We start from the raw sequence: 17,270 nt of genomic DNA on the forward strand, positions 1-17,270 counted from the left end.
AAACCTGGGGAAGACTGATGGAATGGCTTACAGGAAGGCAAGTAGGAATTGGTGCTACTATTGTGGTTTAGAATATTCTTCTCAAAGCTGCTTCCCCAAGAGCTGTTACTCATACTCTTACTGCTAGATCCACTGAAGCCCTCTAAAGGAGAGAACACACACACACACACACACACACACACACACACACACACACACACACACACACACACACACACACACACAAACACACACACACACACACATTATTAATATACACTGTCCCACCACACGCTTTTTTTTCTGTGTCACGTTAAACTAGCAATAAATCGTGTCACTTACTTGGTGGTAATGATGTGAGTCTGGTTGTTGATATGGTTTCAGTTATAACTGTAGGCAGGCAGAACAGTTTAAATAAGTGCTTTCTGGCTTTAGTTTTATTTCATTTCAATAAGACACAGAACACATTAGGATTAAAGCTTCAATTTTAAATGAGCAGTGGCTTTGTTTATAATGAATTTAGTGCAGTGCCACTACACCGCCACAAGAGGGCAAACCGATATACACACAACCAAACAAGAAGACTGCAGCGTCCTCAAGGAGTGAATAAAAGGAGAAACCTGACATTTACTGTATTAAACCCAGTCCATCATTTCCTTTATTAAACCCACCGTCGGTTACAGTCGGTATATATATATATATATATATATATATATATATATATATATATATATATATATATATAATTGTAGCCCACACTACATATAGTACAGCAGGTCTAAAGTTGTTGTTTAATTGATTTTGTTGATTTTGTACCCTTTAAGTTGACCTTCCTTACCTCTGTCTCCTGGACTTCCTCGTGAATCTTCTGTTTGCCTTGTTAAGAAATCCATTCCATGCTAATGAGAATAAATAAAAAAATATGTAAGACAATTGTCCATATTTAAATATCATAGAGGCTGGGGAAGAAAATTCAAGGTTTACATTTAGCAGACATCCTTATCCAGAGTGACTTAAATTTTTTACACAACTGAGCAATTGTGGGTTAAGAGCCTTTCTCAGGGGCCCAGCAGTGGCAGCTTGGTGGACCTGGTATTCAAACCCATGACCTTTCAATCAGTAGTCCAACAGTAGTCCTTAACCACTAGGCTACCACATCCTGGGTTTACATTCTACCCATCAAATTCATCCATTTGATGTAGAGTTTGTCCAACACAGGGTTGTGGGGTGTCACAGAGGACTCAGAGATGGGGGTGACCTGGAGTCAGCGATGCCAATTAGTCTACAATGCATGTCTTTTGAGAGGGTAAATAAACCAGAATACACCCACAAAGGACAGGGAAGAAATAGAAACTCCACTCACACAGGGCAAAGGCAGGAATTGAACCCCTAACCTTCGAGGCATAACCCAAACGGTCAAACTACTAAGACACTGTGTTTTAAATGCATGACAAAAATACTTCTTTTTCTTATGCATCTTATACATTAAAATACCCAATTCCTAAAGACCAACTGCACTCTGTAATTCTTTTTCTAATTATTTACATAAACGTGTCTAATGGGTGCGTGTATAATGTTGTAAATCTACGGCAGCACGTACTTGTCATTAATTAGCATTTACTTTGACAGAAAATCTGATGATAAATTGAAGTTGAAGAGCAGAAATAAGATGGCTGCTTACTGTAGAGACTAACTCATACTGTGCTCATCAAGAAGATCACCCATACACAACTAATCTATTTTAATTATATAAAAATAAGACCAGCATGTTTATGGATCTCAGTTTTCATATAGAGAAATTGAAATCTGCCAGAACAAGAGGTAAGTGTGCAATATGGGCCTGAATTATTGAGAATAAACTTAAGATGCTTCCATGATTCATTTAAGTTTTAACAAGAATACAAATACTTTTTTACATATTCTTATATTTATACAACATTATTGTTTTTAAACAGCCTTAATCATACCCAGAGATAGAGTAGAAGACATTTTTAGAAACCTGTTATTTCATGTGCACAATAGCTTGAAAGAAAACAAAAGACTTTTGAAAGTAGTGAGTTTACATTTTTCTCACCACACCCACCGTACCATCTGCCTTTTCTTCTCACATGAATTTAAATGTACATGGAAACTCCAAAATGCAAAATTTCCATAATAAAATCACTATGTCACAATATTAAATGGGGAATTTCAGTTTTGTATACTCTTTGTTTTCTTTCTGAACCTACACTGTAAAATTATCCAGGCAGAGATGCATGAAAACAACTAGAAGGCTAGTGTAAACTGCCTTCTAGTTAAATAAATCTACAATTCTAGAGATGGTGGCAAAGTTGTTTTCACTAACCATTGTTTTCTGTAAAAGGTAAACAGTCACAAAATGTTGGAAATCTTATTTGATGTTAACAAAATGTTAAATCACAAAATATAACCACAGACTTTATGAACAAATACAGTTTACCATTTCGTTTAAGATTTTTGTTTTAATAATGTAAACTGAAGTAATCAAACATGCAGTACTTTACCTGAAGTCCAAGTGAAACTCAGGAGAAAGTTTTGATTTTGCACAAATAAATGTAAAATGTTCCTTGAGAAGACCAGATAGGAGTTGGTGGTAGGGTTTTGTGTGAAGTTCACTCCTGCCACACAGATATCAAGTATTTATCTTTGTTCCATCCAGAACTTTTTTTAAACTTCTTCCCACTTTCTCTAACAAGCCTCTGCAAGCGTCCTGGGCTGGGTTTTACCCTGAACCACTCCCAGGTGTTTGGCAGGCACACACACAGGCTGGCAAACAATACCCCGGGGAGCTGCAATTTCAGCCTTCATAATCATATGAAACACTGCCTCTGGGCATGTTCAGTTGAAAGAGGTGGAGCTGAATATATTATATGTCTCAGGACTTTCCTTTGGTGAGATCCATATAGTAATTTTATATAGTAAGTAGTCTGGATAGACAGGTTAAGTGAAGCAAAATATTTTTTCAAGCTAATTAATTGGTCTGATGATTATAGTCATTTTCTACCATAATTTGTTTCTTTGCTTTTTTTTTCTATATATCTATACAATATTAATTATATGTGCAATATAAATAAGTTTACACTGTACACACTGAAACTTTGGTTGAGTTTCTCATAGGTTGAGTTTCTAATGATCAGTGTTTATATTTACTCTCCTAGTCCACTTAGAAAAAGGTAGGTCTCAAAAAAAGAAAGAAAAAAAGACAAGTGGGGTAATTTAAGGTGAATTCATTCTATACCCTCAGGTTTGGCTGATATGCTTCCACAGATTAGAGAACAGATTTCAGCTGCATGCATCCCGTTTTGCCTAAAGGCACTAAGATGTAATGTGAAAATATGTATCGGAACTGGCTTGTCTCAACATTAATGTACATTTTATTATAGATTGTACTACAGTGCTCTTAAAGCCTCAAGATTGATTGGTCAGAAGGTGATTATTTTTTAACAGCAGATCTGTGTAATGGCAGCTATAATCACAGATATATATTAATGCGCTTGCTCAGATAGGTTATTGTTTCGTTAGCAACAACTTACACAAACGTACACTCGATTGGCAGACACTTCACCTACACTTTAAAAGGCCTGTATTTGTTAATATAGTGATGTGTAAATAAATTAACATTTTTGTATTTTTTGTCATGGTAACAAGAAGATAAAAAAGTGCATGACCACATCACACACAGGATTATCTTCCCGCAACAAAAACTGCCCTGGTTTAATCTTATATGTAAGGGGGCTTTAATGAATTTAGCCACAGTATAAAAGAATATTTAAATAATCATGGTATCAGTATTAATTACCATATCTGAAAACAGCTTTTCGATTACATTTATAATGGCAACCAGGTAAACACATAGTAAACAAGGCAGTGCAGGCTTTGTTTCTCTGTAGTCATACACTTTGCCATCATCTACACCTGCCCAACCGCACCCACTAGACATAGTCACAAAAAGAGCCTAAGCTCCACCTCATCACATGTGAAAGCATTGAGAGACCAGATTTGATTTGAGTCATAAAGTGATTCACAAAAGTACAACTAACATCAGTGGAATCTCCTGTGAGCAAGTAAATGCTTGAACAGCAGAAAACTTGCAGAAGACAAAGTCTCCACATGAAACTTGGCAGAAAACCTGACAAAACTTTCTAACATAACTGCTTATATAGTAAAACTGACTTTATAAATTAATATAAAGGCCAATGCAAATCACTTTGAGGGGTTTGTAATCAATTAATATACTTTACTTGCTAGGTTTATGAGGAAACTTTCCCTTTCGTGTCCACTGCAATCCTTGAAAATCCTTTTTATCCACTTCAAAGTCCTGCTTATTCAGTCAAAGACACACCCAGCATCTATTATGCAATGAACATTAGGGGTAATATTGTATCTAGGCTACTGTGTACACCAGTAAGCTTCTATAGTCAGACACCAGAGATTTTTCCTTTCACTCTGCAACATAGTGAGTGCATTCACAATACAACCAGAGGAACAGTGTTCTGTCACTCTGATGTTACGCTAGTTAGTTAAAATATATACTGTACATCTTCAGCATAAGTCCATATTCTTATTTTATTATATGTGTGTTTTCTTTTTATCTGTAGACACAACCATGTGGGGCAAATGTCTGTACAGTACATCAAGCAACAGTAAAAATCGTTTCTCTAATACCTCTCTTTCTTTTTCAGAAACCATAAGCACTATAGAACCTGCAGGCACAGAAATCTGATCCGCAAGTCATGGCATGTAGCAATGCTAATCCCTGCTCTTATTTGTGCCTTAAGTAGACGGATCCAAAGCAGTATAATATTAACAGATGAGCTTCAAGAATGGTCCTAATATTTACAATTTAACATGGCCTTTGCTATTTCTACTGACATGTGTGCATGGTGAGCATAAAAGAACAGAGTTTAATGAACAATTTCCAATGAAGTACTGTAGCTTCACCATTAAGACATTGCAGGGTAAAACTGTGCCATGGTTTACTACTGTATTTAAATTCAATCACTGTCTCTTGGCTATATAGGTGCATAAAATAAAGCTTAGGCTAGTTTTAGGTGACTCTGTACTTTTGAGATTATCATTTAAAATGTTAGTTCTAATTTCTTTAAGTTTCTTTACCTGTTAGTCTTAGCCCTTCATTGTCATATTGTCATAAGACTGTAAACTGGTATGAGACTAAAATGAGTAATGGAGTATTGGGATTGTGTAGGGTTGTTACTGTGCTTTAAATAATAAAGAAAACTGTATGGCATCACAGCACCCCACACAACCCCTGGCAATTACTATAACAGCATGTCTCAAAGTAGATTTACTTTATCTCACAAAAGTGAGTACACCCCTAATGGAAAATGTCCAAATTGGGCCCAATTAGCCATTTTCTCTCCCTAGTGTCATGTGACTCATTAGTGTTACAAGGTCTCAGGTATGAATGGGGAGCAGGGGTGTTAAATTTGGTGTTATCACTCTCACTCTCTCATACTGGTCACTGGAAGTTCAACATGGCACCTCATGGCATGGATCTGAAAAAAGAATTGTTGCTCTACATAAAGAGGCATTCTGTAGGCTATAAGATTGCCAAGGCCCTAAAACTGAGCTGCGGCCCATTGGCCAAGACCATACAGTGGTTTAACAGGACAGGTTCCACTCAGAAGAGGCTTTGCCATGGTCGTTTAAAGAAGTTGAGTGCAGGTGGCCAGAGGTTGTGTTTGGGAAATAGATGTATCAATGCTGCAGCGTTGAAGGGGTGGGGGGTTAGCCTGTCAGTGCTCAGACCATAAGCCGCACACTGCATCAAATTAGTCTGCATGGCTGTCGTCCCTGAAGGAAGCCTCTTCTAAAGATAATGCACGAGAAAGCCCACAAAGTTTGTAAGAACATGGATTACTTGAACCATGTCCTGTGGTCTGATGAGACCAAGATAAATTATTTGGTTCAGATGGTGTCAAGCATGGGTGGCGGCAACCAGGTGAGGAGTACACAGACAAGTGTGTATTGCCTATTCAAGCATGGTGGTGGGAGTGTCACGGTCTGGTGCTGCGTGAGTGCTGCTGGCACTGGGGAGCTACAGTTCACTGAGGGAACCATGAATGCCAACATGTACTGTGATATACTGAAGCAGAGCATGATCCCCTCCCTTCGGAGCCCACTGCCTTGCTAAAGAAGCTGAGAGTAAAGGTGATGGACTGGCCAAGCATGTCTCCAGACCTAAACCCTATTGAGCATCTGTGGGGCATCCTCAAACGGAAGGTGGTGTCAACATGGAGGAGTGGAAGAGGACTCCAGTGGCAACCCATGATGCTCTGGTGAACTCCATGCCCAAGAGAGTTAAGGCAGTGCTGGAAAATAATGGTGGTCACATAAAATATTGACACATTGGGCCCAATTTGGCCATTTTCATAAATGATTGCTGTGTTATTTTGAGGTGACAGCAAATTTACAGTTTTACAAGTTGTACACTTTACATTGTAGCAAAGTGTCATTTCTTCAGTGTTGTCACATGAAAAGATATAATAAAATATTTACAAAATGTGAGGGGTGTACTCACTTCTGTGATATACTGTATAAGATTACAAATGCAACTGAAGAGACAAAGCAGGGAAAACTGACAGATTTTTTTAAATTCATATTTATACTTTTTTTTCACATCGTAACACATTTTGCTCATTTCTTGTTTGAATTTTTAAATGTCTTTCCTCACATAGATTTAAATGTGATTGTTAATAGTGTCTAACAGGATTTGGTATTCAATGTTCTTTATCATTTGTTCTTTATTATTTATGGATTTTTTTGAGAAGAAGGAAATGTCTTCATGCGCATGTATTCCATCTCAGCGCTCAGTATGCCTATGTCTGTATCCTGTGCTTTGTCCAAGTCCACAAGGTTCTTTCTTTGCAGGATGTTTTGATAGTGTTGCATAGCTCCATGCTCTGGATTCATATTCATTGCTGAAGACAGAAAATAGAAAATAGTAGCTCTTACATAGGAATCAAGTTCACATAGAAAGGCATAGGTTTACACAGAATGGTTTTATAATCTAAGATACGCCCTATTTTAATATTTTAGGTGTTCTATTAAAATAAAATAAAAATGCAGATACCAGAGACATTTAGATAGATGTTTTCTCTTTCTGCAACAACCACTTTAATGTTTGTGGACTGTAGATCCCAAGATGCATTAATCTCTTTCTGCATGTTGACCTTTCTGTTCAGCTCTTCTAATACCTTCTTATCGCTCTTCATATTCTTTGTATGAATCTAGACAAAAAAACAGAAGTTGACTCATGCATGCATTCGGAACATCTATGGATTAACTTAATCTCATATATTATCTCATAATGTCATAAATTCATATATTAGAAAGAGTTTATTACCTCCTCTTGTAATGCTCTTGTATTCCTCAAAGCAAATGTATTCCTGGACAATTTCTTGTCATAGTCGGTTTCTGTTAGGTACTTAAAATTACATGATTAGTGTCATAAAGTGTCTAGATGTTCAGACAATACACTAGTTGTCATTTTTAGGTATATCTACCTTGTAGCTACAACCATTAATCTATGAAAACTAGATGCTGTTGTGGGGATGGTTATTTATAGCTTTTATAATGTAAGAGATGACAGGAACTAACTTGTTTCTAGGATTTCCGTAATGCGGAATACAAATATAAACTGAAAAAGTATGACTTGTTATTCATCAATTAATAAAAACTATAATTGTCATTAATTGCCTCACTTTGATATGTTGATAAAGTAGAATAACTAACTAAAAACTTATTTGATTTTGATTTGAACGTATGTCCACATCCCACCACACCGTTATCTGACAACATCCTGCTGTGTGCTTCCTCACTTATTTTCCAACCCGTAGATTCATTTCAAGTAATAGCATATTTGTGGTTAATGGCCTGACACTAAACTTTATGAAAAATGCCTCAGGGAAGGGTGTGAGTTGAACTTTTGTATTTCACAGTTAAAAGATTTACAAATACATTACTCCGGCCAGGACGTTTTCTATCCAGGAATGTTCACACAATACACAGTTCTGTAACATTCCATGCCCATAAGCACATCTATTTACCTCTTGGACTTCCTTAGACAGATGCAGCATCTGAATATCACTGGCATTGTTTTTGTGATCTTCAGTCTGCATACTCATCCTCTTATGGTTCCATTCCTGCTGAATAATTCCTTTATGAAGGTCTTTGAACTCTACCATGCTAGCAATCATCTGTTTTCCTAAAGCCTGCAAGATAAGTTCCATGTTCCACATCATTTGCAACCTGTATCATACTACGGTTCTGTTTTGATTCTCAAGAAATGAAATGGCAATATGCATAAGTAGCAAGAGAAGGGAAGTTAAGAGTAGTTAAACTGAATACCCTGATGGAGTTGTTCAAGTCCTCCACAACACTGCGGTGAAGCAACCAGGAGTCTGAGTATTCTGCAGTAAAGTCTCCAGTCTCCACCTCAACATGTCCCTGTTTTAACAGGAGCTGCGTAATAACGTTGCTGCTGAACCTCAACCTCTCTTCTTGTAGGCTGAAGGAAATTTAACATTAAATAAACAATAGTTCAAGTATAAATACTATGGTATGTTTTTGCAAAGTGATTTACAACATGAAAAATTAATAAATAATCAAATATTTCCTGACAATGTTACATTAAAAATATTTAAGTCCTTGTTTGTTGTTGTCATGTTTTGTAACTTTGTTCCTAACACATGCAGTATAAACGTTTCTCCTCATGATGTTAATATCTTTAACAAAAATCACAAAAATTAATTTCTTACCAATTAAGATAATCAACAAGGTTCTTGAATTCCATTTGTGCTTTCTCCTCCTTGTCTATTGTCTTCTGCACAAAAGTCTGCTTCTCTGCTAAAATCTGTGCCTTCTTTTTCACCTGACACAAAAAGTATACAGAACATGTTGATTTGGCTTTATTATGAGTGGGAGGATTTATATTACTGTAATCTTCCATTATAATCAGTTAACTGTGCAATTTTCTGAGATTGAACAATAAAATGTCATGGAGAAGTCAAATTGATGGCAGATTTCTAAAACTAGATGACCACTTCTTTAATAAGAATTTTGTTAAGGAAGAAATTCTCAGCAAACTTGTGCACCTCAGTAGCCTTCATGTAGATTATTTTCTCACCTTCTGCTCACTCTCCACTTTGGTTCTTCTGGCCAGGCAGAATCTCTCCCACATGACTGGGTCAAGACCCTCTGGCATGTTCTCTGGTAAATCTAAATCCTCCAAGGTCTTCACCCTCTGAGAGGGTCCTTCAGCTGCTGCTTGACTCAACACAGGAGAGTCCTTTAACAAACCTTTCTTGGTTGTCTTTGTCCTCCTAATTTGAGTTCTGAGAAATAAACATCTTTTTTGTCTCAACTAAACGAGTCAGGACTAAGCAATATTATCTGAAGCAATATAATGGAAGTTTCTACCATGAGTGGCACTGTACATTTCCCGTTGCTTTCTATTCTAAAAACTAATTTTATCTTAATTAAGAGCAAATGGGTAGTTTTTCTGTTGAAGGATCTCCAATTTTGAAAGTACCTCGGTCTTTTCTTGTAAAGCTTGTACAGCTGGTCAACAATGTGTCCTGGGACATCACAAAAGACTTTGTGAAATCCACTGTCAAGAACCTTTCAAAATGACAAAAGATGTCAGAAGTTGTCTGATATATTACCATGATGAATCATAATACAGTATTATGGTTAGCATAGAGGCAGTGATGTTCTTACTTTATCTTCTGCTACTGCAACCTCATATGTCTCCCGAAAGGCCTCTACATCCTCTCTGAGATCATTCAAAGTTTTCCCAATTTGATTCTGCCAAAAGAAACGTGAGTCATACATGAAAGTATTTTACAGGACATGAAAAACAATCTCATAGCCAATATAATTAACATGCCACACAAGTTTCTTCATGCACAACTTGTCTCATCCTCTGTAGCAAAATGAGCTATGTGCATCACACTTCTCACTCTTTTGTTCATGGCACACTACACCCAAATGAACTGGACAGCTGACAACAGAAATGGAAGCAAACAAAGTGTACCTTGACAATTCGTGCCTCCTTCAGTCTGTAGATCAGCTCTTCCTCTCTGTTCAGCATCTTTTCCTCAATTATTATGGAATGGAACAGACTGGTGATCCTTTGTTCTTCCTGAGGTACAAAAATTATCATCCATAACTTGGTATTTTAGGTTTAGATACTGTGGCTTTGAACAAAGGAAAATTATATCTACTTGCCTCGTATACAGCTATTTCTATGTTAAATTTTCTTTCATAAAGCTTGTACAGGATATCATCAAAGGCCTGGGTGGCACGATTAATGGATGTCTGCAGTTCCTTCATTTCTGCCTCCAAGGTCTGGAGCCACATGTGATAAATGTTCAAATTTAATAACATCCCAATATAGTATTGAAACTTAAAATATTAAATAATAGCACAGTGCACATGACTATGCCGTTTCTGATCATGAGTCTCACAATGAAACTGAAATGGACCTATAAACCTCTAATGCAAAAAATACACTGAGGAACACATAAAGCTTTTTATCCAATTACTAAGCACAATACAATTACATATTTTGTATATGACTAATTTAGTGGAAATCAAACCTCTTTATATGCATTCTGTTCTTCCCTGAGCTTCTGTACTTTTCTTTCATGCTCTTTGTAGGCTATTTTTTCCTCTTTTGTCCACTGGTCCTCAGGCTTAACTGTAAACTCTGGTGCTGGTGGAACTTCCTTTAAGTCAAGTATAAAAATAAGTAAGTATCTAAAATAATCACATTTTAATGGTTTTGTGTTAAATTCAAATTTGCCACAATACCATTCTCAGAATGTGTTCTTTTTTGACCTCAAGAATTCCACTCATCATATCATCCAAAGCTCGTTCTCTGCTATCGCCCTCCTATACAGGAAATAGAGAGCCACAAGAAATCATTTTCATAAGAGAAGAAACATACACTATATGGCCAAAGGTTTGTTGACACTTGACTATTACACTTATATATGTTGGCTGGACAACCAATTCCATATTTAGTTCCTAAATAACCTTTAGGTTCTTTTAACCTTCTCCTGACAAGGCTTTTCACTTGATTTTAGGTGCATGATTGTGTGTATTTTCACATTCAGCCAAAGACTTACAGTGGTGTGAAAAAGTGTTAGCCCCCTTCCTGATTTTTTTTTTTTTTTTGCATGTTTGTCACACTTTAATGTTTCAGATCAATTGAACTCAGGTGTGATAAATCACAGTTATGTTTTAACAGGGGGCAAACACTTTTTCACACAGGGCCATGTGGGTTTGGATTTTGTTTTCCCTTAATAATAAAAACCTTAATTTAAAAACAGCATGTTGTGTTTACTTGTGTTATCTTTGACTAATATTTAAATTTGTTTGATGATCTAAACATTAAAGTGTGACAAACGTGCAAAAATAAATAAATAAATCAGGAAGGGGGCCAACACTTTTTCACACCACTGTATGTTATTTCACAGATGCATTATCTAGAGCGACCTAAATTCATCTCATGTCTATAACTGAACCGATTGAGGGTTAAGGGCCTTGCTCAGGGACCTCATTTTGAATTTATGACTTTCTGATCAGTAGTCCACGTCTTCACACTCAACTATCAATGTTCCTGGAAGGCACCAGTGTCATGCTAGAAGTACTAGGGCATATTCCATGTCATCCCAATCATTTTAGGGCTCTAAAAAAGTCATTTCCATTATAACCTTAGCAAACCATTAGCCATATAGTGTAGATAAAATACTACTAAATATTTTAACTGACATAATGAATTCAGAAAATGCAATCATTTTCTGTTCACTAAGAAATATAAAAATGTATGAAATGAGTAGACACTTGGCAGAACAGTTACTTTTTATACCTTTTCTTGAAGCCGCCTCTGCTTCTCTTCCTTTCTCTGCTCCACCTCTCTCTGCCTCTGCTCAGGTGCCAGGTACTTCTCAACCTTGATCTAGAAACATACACAGAATCTCAGGCACTGATTCAACTGTCCAGAGACGTAAAACAAGACAGCTTTAAAATCTCAACACTAGCAATAACATATTGATTTGATGATTTATTTATTTAATTGTCTCTCTATTAAGTGAACATGCATAGCATATTCAGGGTAAGAGCCAAAGGCAGACAGCTATTGATGCACACTTAAAAATTCTGGAAAACAAATGACATACTCTTATTTATAGACAATTACTGCATTAGACTCCATACAATCATAGATTCAAATATTAAAATATATAACAAAGTTTAATTGCACTGCAGATGTAAATTCATTCAACTGAATTCCATGAAAAAAAAAAGCCACAAAGCAGCTTTATAGAAATCTCAATGTACATTTAGATTTCTAATGAGCAAGTCATAAGTGACAACGGGAAATAAAAATTACATGATATCACATGAGGGTCTTTACGTTGAAATTGTGAAACGGATATTACGACAAGAGTAGATACAATCATGTCCACATTTCAGTGGTTTAAAAACTATTGTAAAGATTTTGAAAAATCTAGAAAAATTGCAATAATATAGCAATATGCAAGACCACACTACTGGTGTTCTTACCTCAGAGTCAGAGACAGTAAGAACACTCTCTGCTCTCTCATTGTCGGACAGTATGGGCTCCCAGAGGGTCTTCTGCAGGTCCAGCTTACTTACAATCTCTGCAATGTGCTTGTTTTTGTCTTTTATGCGGCGGATCTCTTGCTCCTTCTGCTTGTAAACAGCCTCAAACTCTGTGTTAAAAGCTGTTTTCACTTTGTAAATAACATCCTAGAATTAAAATAATTCAAATATACAATAATTTGATATACAATATGTAGATTTAGGTTTTTCAAATTTTACATTTAAAAACTTTATATTCTTTATTTTTAGCATTTTGTTTCTTTATAATTACTTATAGTTAAAAGTCAAAATACAATGAGGACATCACCTGTATCAGGATGATCTGGTTGATCTTTTGGTCTTTTGTACACAGACTGAATTGGTTGTATAAGTAAGGGTTAGAACCTCCATACTGAGTGCTCAAACTACCCATTAAAGCTGACATCGCTACCTCATACCCTTTTTCCTCATTGACTTCCTCTTTCTCCAATGGTGCTGTACTGTTCTCTAAAGTCTCTTGCTGAAAGTTGAACATAACAGAAGACATGTATGATGAAACCTCTGCATTGTACTCTCTTCAGCCTTTAGAATCTGCATATTAAAGTAGTTGTATACATACAACAGTGTCAGCCTTTTCCATCTTACGAATGGCCTCTACCCTGTTAAGCTCTTCTAGCTCCATTGCAGTGTGGTCCTTCATGGGAAAGTTATTCACTTCACAGCTTGAGTGGAAGGCCTGAGGGGGTCAAAAATTAATAAGAGCATATACAGAAAGGAAGATGGCTGGAATAAACTTCTAAAGATTTTTTAGAACAAAAACCAAACCTATGCAGTTTATTAGCTTTCATGTGGAAACTTATAAATGAAGGTTACACAAAAAAAAATCATTATTTTTTTTACCTTAATAGACTTCCTTTTCACACTCATGGAGTCCCAGTACTTTTTCTTCAGAACATCCTGCACATAACTTTTTTCCAGGTTCTTCAGCTCAATCTCCTTTCTCACCTTATATAATTCATACACAACAAAGTGATTGCTAATTCCAATACAAAAAAATCTATTAATATGTGTTATTAGAAATGTCCTTTTAAATTTCTTATCCATGATAGTATTTAGGCACACTGTTTAAAATGACCTTTCACTTTAAACAAATAAAATAAAGATATACTTCTTTTACCTTGGCGGCCTCCTGCTCTCCTACCACTTGGAGTCTCTGTTGCTCATCCACATCCAGGTTAAACTCCAGCTGCTCCAGCTTCTCCATTTCTGGCAGCTTCTCATTCTCCTCCATTATAGCCTGAAACTGGCAGCAAGAAAACATGAGTTATGAGTTGTTCTTATAAACATTAAATATTAAATATTACTCATATGACAGTGCAGCAACTTTCAGGGAATCTGTAAAAATTGTACAACTAAAAAACATGTAATTGTATGGCTCATTGTTGCATTGCTATACAGAAATACAAGTCTAAACAGCTAACATGGATCTAAGGGGTTAAGTGAAATACTGGACTATCTTCATGAACAGTACAATACAACTGGTTGAATCTTTATGAAAGTGCAAGATAAATTACACTATCCTTTACACTCTCATTTTCAAATCATTCAGAACAGTTAATTATAGTCCTCTATGGAATCTTATTTAAGTCATCTTTATTTGCTCACAACCATACTGATGAGATATGCATGGAATTTCCCTCAAATAGCAATGGAAGTGTCTCTCAATTATGAGTTAGGAAATTACAGCTGTACAGAATAATGTGCTGTTTCTTACTTTCTCTTGAAGTTCTTCTACACTCTTCTTAAGACTCCCCATGGTCTCAACATACTGCTGGCACTCCTCTTTGAGAGCCTGTAAAGACAGCAGACTTCTGGATATTCTGTTGAAGGGCAAGTGGGTGTAATGCAGTGGGTGTAATACAGAGATAATATATAGCTCACTGGCTGGATAATACAACATTGTATTTCTGTACCTCTCCTGGTGTTTGTGCTGACATTTCCCATTCAGTCATGTTACTAAATGTATAATCCAAATCTGCGATTGTATGTTTTTGCTTACTAAACCCTGTGGATGTTTGAGATGGAAATTTCAGATTGCCTTTTATTCGGATATTCTCTCAGAACCTTCTAAGCAAATATTCTGGCTTCTTATCCACATTCTATTCGAATTCTAGTGATTACGTCATACTTTTATGCTGGCACGTGTGTAAACAGTGAAGCCTTTTTATTGCATTCAAAGCTACAGTACAAATATTAGTGAAAGGAACAGTAACAAATTGGAGAATATCGATTTAAAACATAAAAAAGTAGCTTTGGGACTCAAGGTTTTCGGTGGAAGTGTTCATTTTCTTTTTTCTTTTTTCTTTTTTTTTTGCTAAACCGTAGAAACTGGAATCAATAAATGTTGTGTGTTTTTAACCATATAACGAATTTTGGAGTGGGTGATTTATTTAGACCGTCATTTCGCCTCTGCATTAGTAAGAAAACCTCACATGGACTGTTCAGTCACAATGTTTTCTGTATGTATGATTACTTCCTCTAGATGGCGCTTGTGTGCATATTCATTTCAGACAGTCTCAGTGCTTACAGTAAGTCCAGGCTAAAACACATTTGTTTAGTCTAGCTTTTGATGAATAGCTTATTTAGGTAAAGGAGCAGATCTGGATGGTTCACGGGCATAGAGTGTTTGGTAAACTGGGTTGCCTGGACTGTGGAGTGGTGGGACGCTTTACATCCCAGGAAGCCCTCATGTCTGTGTCATAGCTAGTCTTGCCGTGATATACACATTGTATATCACCTGATTACAATCATACCTCACATTCTCTCTCTCTCTCTCTCTCTCTCTCTCTCTCTCTCTCTCTCTCTCTCTCTCTCTCTCTCTCTCTCTCTCTCTCTCTCTCTCGAGCTATATATGCCACTCGCGAACTCCCAGTGTTCCGAGGTCCTAGTCTGATCTTCTTACGGAGGGATTGATCTGCAAGGTCAACCAGTGACTCGTGGGATTTTTTTTGGATGAAGCCGCTCGGAGACTGTCATGCCTTCTTTGAACCAATGTTGTGTCAATCAGCTCTATGGTCTGGTCTTTATTAGCAATCATTTGAAGACTTTGACAGGAAGAAATTAGTGTTAGGTCTGTGCTGAACTTCCTAGGAGCTCTCAGTTGCAGTGTTGTATAAAGTACTAGAAAGCAATACTTGAGTAAAAGTACAAGTATCGTACTAGAAAAAGACTTTGGTAAAAGTGAAAGTCACCTTTTAGAATATTACTCAAGTAAAAGTCTTAAAGTATCTGATATTTACTGTACTTAAGTATCAAAAGTAATTTTCTGATATTTAATGTACTTAAGTATTTGAAGTAAAAGTAAAAAGAAAAATTTCAGTGATTTTCGGTAGGCATAAGAGCAGGGTCGGTTCTAGGGTTTCATCTTTAGGGGGTTTTAGCCCTCAGTGAAAATTTAAAACAAGCAGAGTTTTATATTATATATTATATGACTACATAGTAAGCCAAAAGTTATGGTATTATTAAATGACAAAAGTGGACACCAAAATTTTATGCATGATGTAATGAGGCCAGTCTTAAATCAAATCAGTTCATGTATGTGTGCATTCTCTACAAACTGTCCAATGAATGCAAACATTAATAAACAAATATTCACAAGACAAATACCAAATCAATAAATTTTATTATTATTTAGTATTGATGTTGCATTAATATTTTGTTTGTGCTATCATCTCCGGTAATAAGAATAGTGACATTTCACTGCTTTTGGTTGCTGCCGTTATAGATAAATGCCTCCAGCTCTGACTGCGCGTGCACGCTGCGCGTGCCTGTGCTTCTCCGTACAGCGTGCGGAGCTGAGTAATACAATCTAGGAGCAGTGATTCGCCAAACCTCCCTTATTGCAGTCGCACACATTTCTTATGATTTTATTTTGTAGTAACGAGTAACGAAGATGCTTAGTGGAAATATAGCGGAGTAAAAGTATACTTTTTTCTAGGAAATGTAGTGGAGTAAAAGTGAAAGTGGACATAAATTTAAGTAGCGAAGTAAAGTACAGATACGTGAAATTTCTACTTAAGTACGGTAACGAAGTATTTTTACTTCGTTACATTACAACACTGCTCAGTTGCAATATTATAAACTGTTGTATAAAGGACAATATTTACATTTATATTCTTTACTGTCCAGTGTCACCCAAATGAGGATGAGTTAATTCCCTTCTGAGACTGGTTCCTCTCAAGGTTTCTTCCTCATATCATCTCAGTGTGTTTTTCCTTGCCTCTGGCTTGCTCATTATGGATAGGGATAGATATATATTATTTTATATTTTTAATTAATATTTCTAAAATAATTGTAAACTTTAATTGTATTTATTTATTTATTTATTTTTATTCTTATTTTTTCTTCTTATTATTATTAGTTATATATTTATTTATTTTCTCTCTTCTTTTTCTGTACTGCTTTGAGACAATTTGAAATGTTAAGAGCGCTATACAAGTGAACTGAAATAGAATTTTTGAATTTAAAAATTTAGTGAATAGATTGCATTGTTTTGAAACGTAAACTTTAAAAGTAATTTTTATAACAAAGCAGTGCAGGCTTTGTTTCTCTGTAGTCATACACTTTGCCATCATTAACACCCA

The 17,270-nt window shown here is 36.1% G+C and overlaps 2 protein-coding genes across 2 annotated transcripts in view; both read right to left on the reverse strand.

Moving 5' to 3' along the window:
* Positions 1-2,769, reverse strand: part of col17a1b (collagen, type XVII, alpha 1b) — a 22,186-nt gene extending 19,417 nt beyond the window's left edge. The window contains exons 1-4 of the mRNA XM_027175100.2: positions 2,502-2,769; positions 818-878; positions 322-369; positions 32-142 (exon numbers count right to left, since the gene is read on the reverse strand). Of these exons, the coding sequence (XP_027030901.1) occupies positions 32-142; positions 322-369; positions 818-872 (214 nt within the window). The 5' untranslated portion in view covers positions 873-878; positions 2,502-2,769. The remainder of the gene's footprint in view (positions 1-31; positions 143-321; positions 370-817; positions 879-2,501) is intronic.
* A 3,817-nt stretch (positions 2,770-6,586) lies between these two features.
* LOC113661078 (cilia- and flagella-associated protein 43-like) lies at positions 6,587-14,776 on the reverse strand. The gene is made up of 21 exons (XM_027175037.2): positions 14,601-14,776; positions 14,402-14,479; positions 13,805-13,930; positions 13,528-13,632; positions 13,247-13,363; positions 12,956-13,147; positions 12,589-12,795; positions 11,894-11,983; positions 10,834-10,914; positions 10,620-10,748; positions 10,249-10,368; positions 10,055-10,162; positions 9,739-9,825; positions 9,551-9,639; positions 9,146-9,353; positions 8,778-8,890; positions 8,368-8,527; positions 8,067-8,231; positions 7,364-7,444; positions 7,091-7,247; positions 6,587-6,938 (listed from the first exon to the last, which is right to left on the reverse strand). Exons 1-21 carry the CDS (start codon positions 14,637-14,639, stop codon positions 6,769-6,771), a joined length of 2,622 nt encoding a protein of 873 aa, XP_027030838.1. The 5' UTR covers positions 14,640-14,776; the 3' UTR covers positions 6,587-6,768.
* Between the last annotated feature and the right edge of the window lie 2,494 nt (positions 14,777-17,270).

The sequence above is a fragment of the Tachysurus fulvidraco genome, chromosome 4 (assembly GCF_022655615.1).
Source record: "Tachysurus fulvidraco isolate hzauxx_2018 chromosome 4, HZAU_PFXX_2.0, whole genome shotgun sequence".
Taxonomy (NCBI): Eukaryota; Metazoa; Chordata; class Actinopteri; order Siluriformes; family Bagridae; genus Tachysurus; species Tachysurus fulvidraco.